The sequence below is a fragment of the Rhinichthys klamathensis genome, unplaced genomic scaffold (genome assembly GCF_029890125.1).
Source record: "Rhinichthys klamathensis goyatoka isolate OS25496 unplaced genomic scaffold, OSU_Roscu_1.1 h1tg000143l_1, whole genome shotgun sequence".
Taxonomy (NCBI): domain Eukaryota; kingdom Metazoa; phylum Chordata; class Actinopteri; order Cypriniformes; family Leuciscidae; genus Rhinichthys; species Rhinichthys klamathensis.
The window spans coordinates 386893-404428 of record NW_026606678.1 but is presented as its reverse complement, the minus strand read 5'-3'; the positions used below and the strand labels follow the sequence as shown (position 1 = coordinate 404428).

Genomic DNA, 17536 nt, shown 5'->3' with positions numbered 1-17536 from the left:
AAGCATCAAGTTACTTTCTAAAGGTGATTTACTCTATTTTGATCTCTACTGTAGACATCAGTGTTTATATCTGAACTATAATCTTTTATCCCAGTGCTTCTGTGATCATATGAATGATTGTAAGACAGAAATAATGAAACTGTGTGGTTGAAAAGGCTGTTTGTGAAGCTGTTTCATATCTACACATGACACCGGCTCTCTCAGGATCAGAACGCAGATCTGAATGTTCGCTGTGATTTTCTCAGAGGTTTAATAGACACAGGAGAATCACTGTGATTTAGGAATGAGATCGTGTGAGTGTTTGAATTGAGATCACGATCTTTGAACGATTAATCGTGCAGCTCTAGCGTTTATTAACCCTCATGACGTCTAAACCAGAATGACTTTCTTTATTCCACAGAACAGAATAAAAATAGATCTTAGGAAGAACGTCCGAGCTTCTGTTTTCACCTTTACTTTCATTGTGTGGAAGAAAGAGTCATCCAGGGGCCGGTTTCACAAAGAGAGACTTCGACTACGGCTTAGATATAGTAGAGAGTCAGACTTCAGATAGACGTCTACATCACACCGTTGCACAAAGCTCTGAAGACTCTGACTATCTGAAGTAGGACTACACTGCAGTGCATTCTGGGTAAAATAAGACACTTTTCAAAACAAAAAACATGGCGGATGGAGTAAGCGCATTCAGCCGCTCGGTGCAGTTTACCCCAGCGGGAGATGTGTGTGTGTTGGAGGAGTGTAACAGTCACAAGGACATTTTACTGGGGAGATTTAGCGGAGAATGTAGAAACAAGAAGAAATGTTTCATTTGGACAAAGATTGACAGTTAACAGCGTTAATCCGACCGCTGAGCGGAGCGTTACAGACGTACAGAAAAGATACAAAAACATGGTAAAAAAGAAATATTTAAGAGGAAATATCCAAAAACAGGAGGAGGACCCCAAGAGAAACTTAAAGACACTGAAATGGTGATGAATATATATGTGGACAGGCGCCTGTGTTTTCTTTCGGCTGTTTGTAGTGTAACTGATTGTTACTGCTGGTTGCCACGGTAACAGAGTCTTAGACCTGAGTTAGCCTGGGGGAAAGGTGTCTAATTTTATTGGTCTAAATTAAGTCAGTCTTTATCTTTGTGAAACAGTCTAACTTGCATTAGACTAGTCTAAGAGCAAATTATAGACTTGTCTAACACTATAGACCGGTCTAAAATAGCTTTGTGAAACCGGCCCAGGTTTGGAACGACACGAGGGCGAGTAATCGATCACAGATCCCGTCAATGGAGAAAAAAAAAGACATGCGTGCGTGACCTCGTGGTGACCTCTCACCTCCAGCTCTGAGGTCATGTCCCAGATGCAGATCTGTCCGTCATGGCAGCCGGTGATGATAGTGGCCAGATCGTCCATCACCAGCAGGCTGGAGATACAGTGGGTGGGAGCATTGCGGCCCCACAGAACTATGGGTAATACCAGACTGTTTCCTGACATGTTTTCTGCGATGCTGCAAAAGAAAACAGTGATCAGACACAGCCAATACATCTTCTTTCTTTCTTTCTTTCTTTCTTTCTTTCTTTCTTTCTTTCTTTCTTTCTTTCTTTCTAACTATTCTTTCTAACTATTATTTCTTTCTTTCCAACTATTCTTTCTTTCCAACTATTCTTTCTTTCCAACTATTCTTTCTTTCCAACTATTCTTTCTTTCTAACTATTCTTTCTTTCTTACTATTCTGTCTTTCTATCTTTCTAACTATTCTTTCTTTCTTTCTAACTATTCTTTCTTTCTTTCCAACTATTCTTTCTTTCTTTCTAACTTTTCTTTCTTTCTTTCCAACTATTCTTTCTAACTATTCTTTCTTTCTAACTATTCTTACTTTCTTTCTAACTTTTCTTTCTTTCTTTCTTTCTAACTATTCTTTCTTTCTTTCTTTCTAACTATTCTTTCTTTCTAACTTTTCTTTCTTTCTTTCTTTCTAATTTTTCTTTCTTTCTTTCTTTCTAACTTTTCTTTCTTTCTAACTTTTCTTTCTTTCTTTTTTCTTTCTAACTATTCTTTCTTTCCAACTTTTCTTTATTTCTTTCTAACTATTCTTTCTTTCTTTCCAACTTTTCTTTCTTTGTTTCTAACTAATCTTTCTTTCTTTTTTCTTTCTAACTAATCTTTCTTTCTTTCTTTCTTCGTTTCTAACTAATCTTTCTTTTTTTTCCAAACTTTAAACTATTAAAAACTTTAAACTACTTTAAACTTCTTCAAACTTTCTGGTCCAAACTTTTACAAGCCAACTTAAAGTTTGTCTCGACTAACTTTTTAATCTCGAAAAACACACAAGAAAGGAACTACTAGAGAACGAAGCCCAGGTGAAAATAAAAGGCCTGGTCAAACTAAGAGGAGTAGAAATTAAAATTATCAAAATAATTATTTTAATATATAATATCATTGTTTTATAAGTCCTATTACTTTAACAATAAAACTTCATAAACAACATCTTTTAACAATTTTTTTTTTTTACAACAATACATTTTAAAAAGATATATCAATTTATATAAACTCTTTCAGTTAATAAAAGTGATCATTTAAAGCAGGATAATCCAGAATAGCCTTTATAGTCAATGCATTCTTACAAAAATTACATTCTTTTCAATAAATTATAGCAGGCAACAGTTTTATTCAAACATTTAATTAAGGACATTTAAAAAGAAATAGTAGATTTTCTGTCAAATATCAAACTGAAAGAGTTTATATAATTGCTATGTCTTTGTAAAATGTTGTAAAGAAAATGTTTCATTTATAATGGGTTTCTGATATTTATGATAAAATAACTTATTTATGACACTCGTAGGATATGTTTGGACTGGAGTAGCACACTACTAGCATACTATTAATACTATTCCTGCAGTATGAGCATCTATATAACATCAGTATAGAAATACTATAGAGTAAACGACATATAAGGACAGAGAGCATGTTTCTAACTAGAGCAAACGAACAGATCATTAGAGTTTCACTGGGATTCAGTCATGATTGACAAACATCACAGATTAACCTCAAACTGACATTAAAATCAATATCCATCACTTAAACAGTTGCCAAGTTCACATGAATGATGATGGGTTCAACAGACAATAACATCTGACCTCTATGTGATATTAAATTGGTGTACAATTGTAGATTGAACTGGTAATTAAAATCACACCAGAATAAAATCGAAGCAGAATTCAGACACAGTGTGCTTGTTATGTAACGTTATGCTACTATTGAACACTTAAATAAGTGCTAGCTAGTCCAATAAAACACGACAAAACAAGCTTTTAACATTCACCATGGCTGCTAGTTTCTGCTTTCATTATGGAAATGAAACCAGATTTATTCAGATATACATAACCGTAACCCAAGATCATTTGTATAATATAAGCGATATTTAAAAGACAAGAAACTGTTTTATAAAACATTTCAGAGTTAAATGACAGCATTGTTCAATGAACACAGATTTACTTCAATTGTTCTGTCCAATATTGCAATATATAATGCAGATCATTAAAATGATGATGAATTAAAACACACACACACACGTATATAAAACTGACTCGCTTTACCTGACATGCTTGCGTCTCCTCAAATTAAACCTGAGTCGGCGAAACACGTGTTTAATTTTCACTACATGAACCAACTTCATCCTGAAACTATTCCTCTGCCGATTTAGAAAGAATAATGTGTTTTCCTGACGCTGCCGTCGCTCTCGGTCTGTCTGACACACACTCACAACAGCAGACGAATCAAACCAAACCCTCTCAAAGTAATCAATGAACGGCACAACACAACCAATGAATTCACAAGCTTTCTGATCCTTCTGAAAGTCAACAACACAACAGAACATCACTAGACTAATGTACTGAGATATCAGCCAAACATCAGCTGAGTTTAAGATTATATGGATTTAACAGCAGTGTGTCTCTTCTTAAATCTGTCCAGTAAGCATCTGTTTTTAAACACTTTTAGTGAAATTTGAGTAAAATGTCACATGCCATGCTAGCATGATGTAATGCTTTTTAACATATGACCTGTCGTACACAATAAAACCCTTATAAAGGTGATGACTATAATAATAAACAAAACAAACTGCTGCTAAGAATGCAAATCCATTATAAAAACATATAAAATATGACCATGTCCCAGAAAAACAAATTCTGATAAGTGACATTAATATCATGGGCTGCTATAATGACATCTATCATAAAAGTTTGTAAACATAAATCATGTGTGTGTGTACACATACACACACATATTTATATATATATATATATATATATATATATATATATACACACACACACACACACACACACACACACACACACACACACACACACACACACACATAATTACTGTATGGATCAAAGATGCATTGTGGGACTATCCAATGTTGGACTGACCAATCAATGGCAGATTAGGAAACATGTTTCAAAACAATCATTACTGTTGGAAATTGCTATTTTAATTAGTGGCACAGAAATGACACGTAATCTTTTAATGAAGAGTTTAAAATGAAACCATATGTTCATGTCTGTCAGCACACTGACCATCAGCTGCGTATATTATTCATTTATTTGAATTGAAATCACCTGACTGTAAATTTGGATCTGCAAATAAACGCCATACATGTTTATGCTGTACGTGTATATTCTGTGTGTACAGTCAGTGTGTTTGAAGATATATTAGTATAAAAACACGAATATGTGTAGCTAGCTATATGTTTGTGTATGATATATGTTTGTGTAGTGTTTGTGGACATACATATGGATTATGTTCTCTTGATTGTGAGTTCATTGTGCATATGAATGAACTGTAAATGATGTCAGTGTGTATGTTTGTGTAGACATGTCGTGTGTATATTGACCTCTGGCCCGTTCATCAGTGTGTTTATCATCATTATTATACGACCGCGTCACTATCAGTGTCCGGTTGTGTGATGAATTGAATGTCGGTGTGTGTTTTACTCACCGGAGCAGGACTTTATCGTCTCATGTTCGTTATGTCGTTTATTTTATGAAAATATCGCAGCGACGAGCGTTGATTCCGCAGCGGCTCGCTGATCAGCTGACAGGAGCACGCTCGTGCGTGATTGCGTCACGCGGTGACGTCACGGTCTCCGCCGTGTCTGTTTGCTACGCCTACAGGAAGACTTCACTTTACACTAAAGCTAAACTGAGAAACGACGAAATTATTGTGTTCCTCTACTCTAGTCTACACATTTTACACATTTAACAGCGTATTATAATACTGTAAACATGAGAATATATTTAAATCAGAATACATATTATTCATACATATTTTTATTAATATTTTTGCAAAATTTTAAGGAAATACATTCAGTTTCATACAGAGAAAATGGTTGTATATTTTGTGAAACATCCCAGTTACATCTGAAACAAATTTGTGTCATAGGCAGAGGCGGACAGAGTACAGAGCTTTGTTACTTGAGTAAAAGTACAGATACCCCTTGCTAAATTTTACTCAAGTACAAGTAAAAGTACTACATTCAGATGTCTACTTAAGTAAAAGTACTAAAGTACTTGTTTTTAAAAGTACTTGAGTATCAAGAGTACAAGAGTAGATTTTCTAAATATTGCATTACTACTGCCACAGTGCTTACATTTATGCACAGAAACGTCCTACATGGAGTTATGAAAAATGTTAATGTTAATACCTTGGAGAATGTAAAAGGAATTGAAAGTAAAATCAAGTCATTTTCATCTTTTTACCATGTTGCTTTATTTAATTTAATTAAATTTTTGGGGGGTCCCATCTTTAAATGTGGGGACAACACACACACACACACACACCACATGTAAGGGAGGCGCTGCCAATAAAGCACCTAAAAGCTGTCACAAAGAACCGGCAAAAGGAATGATTATGAATATGTAAAATATAGCAAGGAGATATTTAAATTGTTTATTAATAAACACTTGTTAATAAACAAGTGTTTTCTTTGTCAGTGTCGGCTAAGATGAAGTTGACGATGCTGACTCGCGATCTTCAGTAGTGAACGCGCCAGAGAGAAATGCACATTTCATACGGATTACATAAGCAGAGAGCAGTCTGTAGTCTGTTTTCTTTCGTTTTGATTTTTTCTGTTTAAAAGTAGACATGTCTGTGAGAGGCAAGTAGGCTACCTTATACACTGAGTTTCGGTTCATTTATGAGACGAGATCACGTTCACGTGCCGGCGCCTCCGTTTCTTATCTATCGTCTGCTATTTACTTCTTATTTATTAAACCCAGGCAATTGGTTGATGAAACATTGATTAAAATTAAGATACAATTAATGCTAAACGAAATTCCGGTTAAAGAAAGGTTTTGTGTTTTCTGTTTGATGTCTCTGTGAAAGTTTTAAAGCATTTTTTATGCCGCTTTCAGAGCGCTCACGTCCGTAACGGAGAACACGTCCATAACATTGTTTTTTCCTCATAAATGCAAACCCGAAAAATAAAATAAAACAAAATTAATATTTTATGTACTGTGGAGACTGAGCGCCAACCCTTCTTCATTCGCTGGGTAGTAGCCTACTTTGGTTTGCGCAGTGTAATTCGCATAATCAGTAAAAATATATATTTGCCTCCTAAAGTTTTTTTTTTAAGAAATCAGAAATCCCTCGTGGCTACGCCACTGCCACATTTGAACCTGACTGTGTTAAACACACCACATACTCAAGAACATCAAACCAAATGCTTGGCTTACATTAATGTGTAATATAAAATCTGACCATGGAGTTGACTTTGGCGGAAAGCTGAAAGTGATTGCTGATAGGCTGTCCCAATCAGTGGCGCCTGCACAATCCAATCACGTTTGAGAGGGAAACAACAAATTGAGGGTTTCCGAGATTTTTCTTTTTTTTTACTTTTTTTTTTTTTACTCGGATACTCACGGTTATGGATAGAAATGTATTGGAGTAAAGAGTACAATATTTGCCTCTCAAATGTACTTGAGTAAAGTCATGAGTACTCCCCAAAAATGATACTCGAGTAAAGTACAGATCCCTCAAAATTGTACTTAAGTACTGTACTCAAGTAAATGTACTCCATTACTGTCCGGCTCTGGTCATAGGTAATAATTTATAAGATGAAGAACAAATGCGAAATATTAGATCAAATGATGACAGAATCACATGAATAATTTGTAATTAAAGAGATTAATTACATTAATTATTTAAAAATATTTAGTAGGCCTGCAAATGCAAACATCAAAAAGTTCAAACAAAGATAACAGCGTATTGTAGGTTTTTAGATTTACCGAGCCTAAATTTAGACTGTGTTGAGTCAAAAGATCCTGCAGGAGGCGCAAGTGCATCATTAAACCCTGGCCCTAACATGGTGAAGTTTCAACGTTTTTTCCAAATTAATTGAGTGTGCAAAAGTTTTTGAACAGCACATTGCAATATTACTACATTTAGCCTAGCCCTAGCACTAGAAGCAGAACCCCCCTCCCCATTTGCGTACAAATTCGCGCCAATTCGAGTTCTCTCACGTTCAAATCTGTTAACTGTCATTTCTGACTGACATGACAGTGTCAACCGACAACCTAGACTAGAGATATTCACCTCAGGGAAACAAACTATTGTATGTCTAAATATATGGTACGACTTTTGCCTATTTTCTTCAAAACCTTTTGTGTTCAATGATATAAGCGCGAGAGGGACATCTTTATAAGTTTTGTTATTTTGTGTTCAGAAAAAAAAAAAGAACCAAGGTCATCCACTGCTTTAGACAAGAACAACACATGGTGAGTAAAACAATTAACGTTACTTATTTTTAATGTTTTAATGGTTTTTTTTTTAGTAACCTTCTACTGAAACCTATGGAAGTCTGCTATTTCTGCCACATAAGAAAAATTATTCTTTGGTAAATCGTAATTATGACATACTACTACGGCGTAATTATAAAACAAAAAGTCGAAATAATGACTTAAAAGGTCATTATGGCATAGAAATATCTCATTATTTGATCTCCTAATTGAATTTCTACTTTTCGTTTCATAATTTCGACATAAATCAAAATTGACTTTATATTCCATAGTTCTTCTGAATAATACGCCATAATTTCGAATTTTTGTCACAGTTTCGTCTTTTTGTTGTGATAATTATGACTTAGTATGTAATAATTAAGATTTACCAATACGTAGTTTTTCTTTTGTGGTGGAAATGGGAACACCACAAAAGAACCCAGAACATTACTTTCATAGAACCCAGAATATTACTTTAAGAACTGACCCATGAAGAAGCACTCAATATACAGTAGCCTACTTCATTCACATTTTTAATGTCCTTTTACAGAATCACATGTACTTCATAGAAATGTAGGCTATTTCCTAGATTGATGACTAGTAGGCCTAGTCACAACCGTGAGGAAACATAAGGAAATTATTCAGTATGTTCAATATCTTTTAATATTGGATTTTTCTGCTGTTTTCATTGTCGTCCATTAAATGTGAAGCGGGAAAAAAATCATAATTTTGATAAAAAATCTTCTCAATTCATTCTACCCAGTTAAGCACTACTGGAAGATATGGTTTACTGATGATGTATTTAAAAATTCCACCAAATTATTTTTTTCTGAAACTGAAACCATTCAGTTCAATCACAGCAGAACATGCGCACGTCATTGAGGGCCGTGTCGTCTCCGACTCCCTGCGGTTGCTCCACCATCGTCTCGATGCCACATATTCCTTTTCCTCCACACGTCTCACTCCAGTCGCCCCAGATGCCCCACGACATGCCAGATCCTTGCAGTAGTTCTGCATTTCCACTGCAGTTGAACCTGGAGAAAATTCAGCAAGACTACAGTGTCAGTCCTGTTTGGTCAGCTACTGTTCTGTTTATACATTTGTTTAGTTTTGTGAGTGACAACCAGAACTGTCCTTTGGAAGCTTGTTTCCGCCACAGAATAAAAAATAAAAAAGGCAATTGCGACTTTTTATCTAGCAATTCTGACTTTATTTCTCAGAATTGCGAGATATAAAGTCAGAATTGCATTATATAAGTCGCACTTGCGTGTTATAAAGTCAGAATTGCGAGATATAAAGTCAGATTATCGAGATATAAAGTCAGAATTGATTGATATAAAGTCGCAATTGCGTGTTGTAAAGTCAGAATTGCGTGAAATAAAGTCGCAATTGCGTGTTATAAAGTCAGAATTGATTAATATAAAGTCGCAATTGCGTGTTATAAAGTAAGAAATGGATGATATAAAGTCGAAATTGCGTGTTGTAAAGTCAGAATTGTGAGATATAAACTATTCTGAGAGGAAAAAAGTTAGTCTTTTATTTTTCCTTAGAATTGGCCTTATAACTCGCAATTGCGAGTTTATTTCTCACAATTCTGAGAAAAGATGTCAGAATTTCGAGATATAAACTCGCAATTATGTGTTAATTTATAACTTATAAAGTCAGTATTGCGAGATGTTAACTCACAATTGTGAGGAAAAAAAGTCAGAACTGTGAGATAAAAAGTCAAAATTCTGTCTTTTTTTCTCGCAATTGCGACTTTATTTCCACAATTCTGACTTCATATCTCGCAATTGTGAAATAAAAAGTCGCAATTATTATTATTATTATTTTTTTTATTCAGTGGCGGAAACAAGCTTCCATACCTTTGAGACGACTGTCCAGTCCACTGTTAAAAGTTCCCCTGTAGTCAACATTTGTATCCCTTAAAACTCATATTTAATCACCAAAATGACATATTTAAATGTTTTTTCCTTGAAAAAAAATGTCTTCATGCCTTAAAATATCTTGAATGAAACTCGACACGTGGTTCTATGAATATGCAAATAAGCTCCGCCTCCACTCACTCCCTCAGCTCAGAGATCCACTGGTTGACGATCACACGTTGATCTGATTGGTTACAAGGTCGTTTGTGACGTCAGAAACACCAGCGATTTCAAACCGTGTGTTTGAGACTGTCTTTGGTTCACTGCAGTTTTAAGCAGAAAATACTCAGCAATGCTGTCGACTTATGAATTGCACACGGTTTGTCTTAAAGCACATTAAAAACACCACATAGACACATAAACAACATTAATAGCTGGATTTTCACCACAGGGGGACTTTAATAATAAAGGTTCTTTATTGGCATCCATGGTTCCATCAAGAACCTTTAATATCAATGGAAACTTTCCAAACTTTCCATTCGAACCTTGATTTATTTGTAGTGTATTTTGTTGTTAAATAACTCTTGGTCACTTGATATCTGTGTCAGATGAGCCTCATGCAGTGACATGTTTATGCAGCTTGTTATGGAATGCTGTTATGATTCCAAAATAAGTTTTAAATAAAATAAAATCATCACCTGATATTGTTTGCGGCCGTGTCGTCCCAGGTCCCTTGATAGGGTTCCACTCTCAGCTGAAAAGATGTCAGGAATCCTTTCGAGCACCATTTTATATCTGTCCATTTACCCCAGCTGAGGAAAGAATGTGATTAAGGAACATTAATGATTTAACCAGTTATCTGTGAGTTTAGGGGTCCTACGCTTTTTTCCATGTATAACTGTGTGTAATGTTGCTGTTTGAGAATGAAAAAGTAGGCAAAGGGAGTTATTTACTGTTAACTTTTACAGTTCCTCCTGAACCGAAACAATGAGCTTATGCTGCCACGCCATAACTACAGTAATTACGAGATGGCAATGATATTCTACCTGGAGCTGTTCACTTCCTCTGACTAATGCATTTTTATATCAACACTATCAACGCTGAAATGGATCTTCAGCAGTCAGGCTGTACAAAATAGAGCTCTGTAAGTTGTGTACGTTCATTATTATTGTAATGTTAAGGGCTGTGAATTGTCACTGGTCTCACGATTCGATTACAATTATCATGTCAACGATTCGATTCGATATCTCGTAATTTGCATTGCATCCTCACTTTTCAATATTACTGCACATGCCTACATTTTCACCAATGAATACAACCCTTTTTATTTTATATGCTCCAAAAAAGTACACTTCCTACATCTAATAAACATCAAACACAACTTTAAGTCTGAACACAGCAGACAACAGGACTATTTAGAACAAACACTGTAAATACTAAAAGCGCATGAAACAAGTGTAGGCCTACTTAATAATAACGCTCACACACACTCGAATGCACACACACACACACACACACACACTCGCTGGCGCACGTAGCCTACATGCACCCATGCAGCCTCGCAAACACACACACACACTCGCACTTGACTCGTGCACACACACATGCAGCCTCGAACAAATTCACATCATCGCATGCACACACTCACCCATGCACACACACCCGCCTCACCCACGCACACACACCCGCACTCACTCTCGACTCACGCACACACACACGTACTGCACACACACATGCACGCATTTTATGCTAGTGCGAGAATGTGGCGAATGACATCAGAGAAATAGCCAATAATCGATTATGGTCCAATACTGCATTGATGTAGAATCGTCCACGTCCGCATCGCAATGCAACGATTAATTTCAACACCCTTAAATGTTATGTGCTTTGAACATGAGGTTTTTAACGCCATCTCTCGTCTCCTGACAGTTGCTAACTTGCTATTGCTAGCCCCTCCGAAATTGCCTACCCTACCTTTAAGGTGGAAGCTTAATGGTGGTGACATTGAAGTCATGTGATTCAAGTATTATTTAGCTTTTTACTTGTGCCGACTGTATTTAGGCTTCAGTTCATGAAAGTTGTGTTCAATTTTGAAGATTATCATGATGAACAAAACATTAGAAGTGACGGATTTGAAGCGATCTACATTGGCAGCAACATGGCCGACAATACATAGGCAGCTCACTAGGTTTTGCTACAGCTTCTCTGTATTACGTCCAGTTCAAACGCGTCACCTTCCTACGTCGGATTGAACTGTGGCGTAGTCCTCGTACGGGCCCGATGAGTGTTTGGACGGGTCGATGCAGTGAAGGCGAATCCCATTGAGCGCTGTGTTATCACCAACCAGCAGAGATTCCCACATACCTGCCACCTTCAGGAAAACATCAGTTTAGAGCAGAGTGTTTAACTTAAACTAAAACAGAAACTAATAAAACTGACTAAAATACACAACATGTACACGAAAATATAAAGACTTCAAATATTAATAAATACTATGATACTAAATTAACATTGGTTTAGAGCCGGGCAATAGGATATTTTACAAATGCCGTCATTATAAATGATTTGCTACACAGTTTTTGTGAGTATACTGTATGTATGCGGGTAAAGTTGGCTATACGTACAGTATAATAGTTGTCAGTTGAAGTGAGTAAATCATTTTGCGCTTACAGTGTTTGTGTGTCAATTACGCATTTTGGTCATATCGCTCACCGCTGAGCAGTTGAACACATGAGAACTTAATTATAAGTCATGGCATAATACAAAATGCAAAATAACTGAAGAAAATAAGTCTTGTTTTATGAATAATGTATTAAAATTAACTTTTTTTTGTTTAATATCAAGAACTAAAATCTGCCAGTGTGAAAAATAATCAAGCTCGCATCAGTAGCCATGTTTCCATCCACTTGTCAATCGAATTATCTGAAGTTCGGTAAAAAACCTCATGCGAATAAAGCTGGTGAAAGTGTGTTTCCATCAAACGGCTTTAAAGCGGATAAAAATATGTGCGTAATGACGTCACATGCTGTTTTGCGATCAAATTGGTATATCAGGGCCTGAATTTCGTTTTGGAAAATGGGGGGGAAATCCCCCCTTAGATGATTCTCAAGGGAGGGAATTTTTTTTTTTTTGAGGGGGAGAAAGGGGGGGGGGCATTTTTTCCAAACAAAATTATTACATTTATCTTGCCTAAATGTTTGCGCTCATTGCATTTTTACAATGGGGTAATATTGTTGTTAAGAATTTACACATCACAAGGAAGCTTGATTTAAATTGTTTAATTAAATTGAAAAAAGTAGCACAAATAAATACAATAGAATAAAGATACAAATAAAGACAATTAAAGAGAAAAGTTTTGAATAGGTCTAACAATACAGAAACTGAATAAAGTAATCAAATGGAAAATAACACTGGGTAGTATTTTAGTCCTGATTAAATTAAATACATAGGCTATTAATCCTGATTGCTTTAACTTAAAGCTATCTTTTGTTTTGACAACAAAATTAATGACAGACACATATGGCTGCCGTCACTTTAAAGGTGATGATACACAGGGCAACTTTTTGATCAATGTTGTTGGGCAATGTGGCCGTCAACGGGCAACCAGATGAGACACAGGGCCCACGACCGACCTAAATTATCCAGATAGAAATGTATTACCCATTTTTAATGGGAAAAAGCCCAAGCGACAATCGCTCGGCAAGATTGCCCAGCAACATTGCTCAAAAAGTTGTCCTGTGTATCATCACCTTAAGAGCTAGTGCACTGTGTTCATTATACTGGCATGCGTTTTATGTTTATTAAAGACAAAACCGACTATGTTTAGAGTATAGCCTACTCACAAAGACCGAAATTGACAATTTTGCGTGTTAAAGCAATATAATCCGCGAAAAATAGTTACTGGCCAGCTGTTTTTGAGGCGGATTTTCTATGAATGTGCGCATAGAAAATAATCTCTCAGAGAGCGCGCGAGCACTGATTAGTTTAAAATCACTTGAATGTTTAAAATGGACTTAAAAAGACTTCAGTCACGATGCACTGCTGGCCCGATTGTGCAAGTGAATATTCCGGTATGTCCCGACTCCTAAACGCGAGTGTGTATTATCGCCGCAGCGCTTGATGCCTGCCTTGCACAACACATTATGAGAGAAGAGATAGACGCGCGGCACCACTAAACACTCACGCTGTTTGTGAAATTACGTCTGGAAGATTTGTTAAAAGAATGATTTGATTTTATTATCTGTGTGGATTACGATTGTGGGAATTTCCCGCATTATAAATGGGAGACCTGCGGGAATGATTAGAATTATGCGCAATACCCGCGCCGAAATTCGAGCCCTGTATATCGAATTGATTTGAGACATGTAAAGGTGTTTCCATTCATTTTCTCACCGAATTGCACAACATTCAAGCCAACATTTGCGAACAAAGTTTTACTAGGCAAAATGGATCGCACCATAATAACGTTTCCATCCGCGTTTATCGCATAAGCCGTATATCGATCAAGATGAGACCGATCGTATTTCATTTGAGTCGATATTCATGAAATTCAATCGAATTTTACTGTTTCCATAAGGCGTTTTTCATTCGATATCACTTAATGCGGATAAAAACGTGTGGATGGAAACATAGCTAGTGACTCTCAGCCGATCCTCTACCTATAGGAATACGACGCCTATCACTGTTTAGATAAGCTCCTTCAGTATTATCAGCAGCTGTGGCGTTTCTCAGGAGCTCATTACCCTCCTCCCTCCCCAGCTCCTCCTGTCTCAGTCAGGATCTGGCATTCTGATTCTCCTTGAATCAGAATAAATTCTCGAATTATGTTGTACTTTAAAATCTTAAATGAATGATATCTGCATACATTCATGTTGGTTCTCTTCTGTTTACCCTAAGGGGGGTTATTGCTGCTATAGGCTGCATTGAGGCGCGGGGAGTTCTCGCCCAGAACGGAACCAGACCGCCAATCCAAACGGTATGCTAATTGTCAATCGTATTTGACGATAGTGGTCCTGACAGAAATCTAGTTTTTCCTTTGAATTAAGAAAATTTTCTGACCCCATTGGCAGATGTTTTTACTCACTTACTTTTGATACACTTTTCAGAAAACAACACTAAACATATTCAGTAATTTTGCTTCTCCAGTAAACGCATCTTGACGAAGACAAAAATACTGAAGAAGATTTTTTGCAGTGTAATATATTAAGCCAAGAAAGGCAACTTTGGCATTTATTATTGGTTAATATTAAAATTAACCAGTTGTCTACATGACCTAGATAAGATTGCATCAGCCAAAAGACAAATTCATTTTCATAACAACATAATAATTACTTATAACCGCAATAATCGTTCAGGGATTGAGGAAAGTAAATAGAGTCCATTTTGTTTTACCAGCAAAGTTTAAACCACTAAACCTCACATAGTGGTGATAGTTACTGACCTTAAGACTAAACCCTGTGACGTACATTCCAGTCGGACATATTTCCTTCTGCCCCCACGAGCCCCATCTCATCCCGTTATGGACCCTCAGCACTGAACGGACGGGTCTGCTGACCGAGCGCTCGAAGCGTCTTTCTGTGCTCACGTACGGCCCGAAAACAGCCAGCAGAGAAATCACCGTCAGGGGAAGGATTCTGGACATGTTTGATGCCGTCCTGATGTCTTTCAGAGCTGAGTGTGTGTGTGTGTGTGTGTTGGTTCCTCTGTGAAGCTCACTGTGGGACATTGACTTGATCCAAGTCCAACCTGCAAAGCAAATAGAACATCTCTCCTAAACGTTATCAATGTAAATACAGTCAGAATATAAACTGATCCATGGCTCAAGACATTAGATCTTATCAATAGTATGACACACTGGTTCCCGACAGTAACAGACAATGATGCAAAATTGTGGAGCAGGAATACTGAACTCAATTATTCCAGTAAGTGACCTCACCTGCATGTAAACAATGAGAAGATCAGGTCAAATAACGCTGAGACACAAATTTCTATAAAAGCTTAGTTAATTTAAAATGGTGTTTCTTGCCCTTTTGGAAAAATATTACATTTTTGATTAGGGCTGTCACAATGGACTACTTGCTCAACTATGTTCTACTTATTACATCTCGGGACTTTCAGGTAAAAGCGTTCAGCGCACATACAAACATGAGAAGGCAGATTATGTTTTATGGCTGTCAATTTATTAAAGGGGTGGTTGATTATGATTTCAGTTTTTTAACTTTAGTTAGTGTGTAATGTTGCGGTGTGAGCATAAACAACATCTGCAAAGTTACAATGCTCAAAGTTCAAAGCAAATGGAGTTTTCTTTTAAAGAAACCTCTTTTAAAGGACAACTCCGGCGCAAAATGAACCTTTGGTCTAATAAAACATTGGTACCTAGTCAACCGTTCTCTGAGATTTGTTTTCATGATAATCGAATGTAAAGAGTTTTATCTCTAAAAACTGTTTAGCGTATAACGCTAGTAATGGGGGCATCTATTAAGTCAAAAAAAATCGCTAGTTTATACCACTAACAAGACTCAAAATAGCCCCACACTAACACAGTAACATAATGAGGGTCCCTACATGCAAAACGAAGCATTTAGAACTTTGTAAGTGTACAGACCGTTTAATAAGAAGATATTTTATGAAGACAGTCCACTTCGTGTATACAGACAAGAGCCATCTTTGGAAAACAGTCTCGACAAGTCGAACCACGAACGACGTGCTAAGTGAGCTGAACTGTATGAAGTTTAGTGAACTTCTGAACTGTATGAATGGCGTTCGTGGTTTGACTGGTTTGACAATTTACATAAACCCCGCCCCCTGAACACGATTTATAGATTATCAAGACAGAATATGCTAATCAATGACTAGAAGATAACTACACATAAGCTCATAAATCCATCAACTAACCATTCAGAAACGTCCTGTTGCTTCTACATGTTGTCACTTCTTCTTGAGTATCTCCATCTTTTTCTAAAACATAAAAGGCTAAAAGTTTTTGGAATTGTCATGTCTAAAACACTGCCTCGGCAAACGCGAGATTCCAGCCACAGAATCTTTATTGCTGAGTAGGTCCGTAATCTACGCGCTGTCTCGCCAAACGCGAGATCCGAGGCACTAGATTCTATATTGCAATGCAGCCTTTATTTGGGACAATTCTTATAGGACAAACAACACCAAATATGACAAACAGTTTGACACAGAGCGCTTGCTGAAGAGCAAAAAGCTGACATCTCATGTGTGCCGGCGTCCTTTATAGCTTCTGTGTATGCCGTCACACATTACGTCATGACGCAACACCAATCAAGATTGGCTTAGTTTCATTCATACTTCAGAGGCGCTACACAGAGGGGCGTTCCCCCCAAAGTGTCATTCGACGCAGTTCGAGTTCCCTCGAAAGGGAACTCAAAGTCACCGTGGTTTTGGGTGCAGCCTACGCCAGTTGTACGCTGGAAATTTGGTGTACGCACTTTTGATAAATGAGGGCCAATGTGCGCCATTTCATTAGATTTGTAAAGTAAATTATTTATAAGCTTATATGCCAACAGGAGAACACACCAAATCTTTCTAAATATGCGAACTGTTGATCGCGATTTCAAAATTAAAGTTTAAACCCCCGCTCTGAGTTTGCATGTTTTTAATGTCCACAAACATGGTCTTATTCAAGAAATGACAGTGGCTGTGTTATAATAGATCATGCACATCAGTTGATTGTTTATATAATGTATTTTAACAGTGTTGTTCAATAAAACCATATGATTACTTGCTTTTGATACTTTATTTGAATCAAATATTATAGCCTCATTGGTATAATATATGTATTTTAAAGGGATACTTCACCTCTGGAAAGATGAATCTGTATTTAAAATGGGTAATTTATGTAGAAGAAATTTGAAGTTATTTTTGAATTTGGAGCTTT

The 17536-nt window shown here is 36.6% G+C and overlaps 2 protein-coding genes across 2 annotated transcripts; both read right to left on the bottom strand.

Moving 5' to 3' along the window:
* Window positions 1–1307: 1307 nt before the first annotated feature.
* Window positions 1308–3831, bottom strand: LOC130090402 (WD repeat-containing protein 7-like; the record flags this gene model as incomplete). Its single annotated transcript, XM_056257760.1, has 2 exons — window positions 3587–3831; window positions 1308–1497 (listed from the first exon to the last, which is right to left on the bottom strand). Coding segments are annotated over exons 1-2 (270 nt in total), but the record flags the coding sequence as incomplete, so codon positions are not given.
* Window positions 3832–8413: 4582 nt separating this feature from the next.
* Window positions 8414–15291, bottom strand: LOC130090392 (vitelline membrane outer layer protein 1-like). Its single transcript, XM_056257750.1, has 4 exons — window positions 15074–15291; window positions 11868–12004; window positions 10332–10445; window positions 8414–8802 (listed from the first exon to the last, which is right to left on the bottom strand). The coding sequence occupies exons 1-4, from the start codon at window positions 15272–15274 to the stop codon at window positions 8619–8621; spliced, it is 636 nt and encodes a 211-aa protein (XP_056113725.1). The 5' UTR covers window positions 15275–15291; the 3' UTR covers window positions 8414–8618.
* Window positions 15292–17536: the final 2245 nt, after the last annotated feature.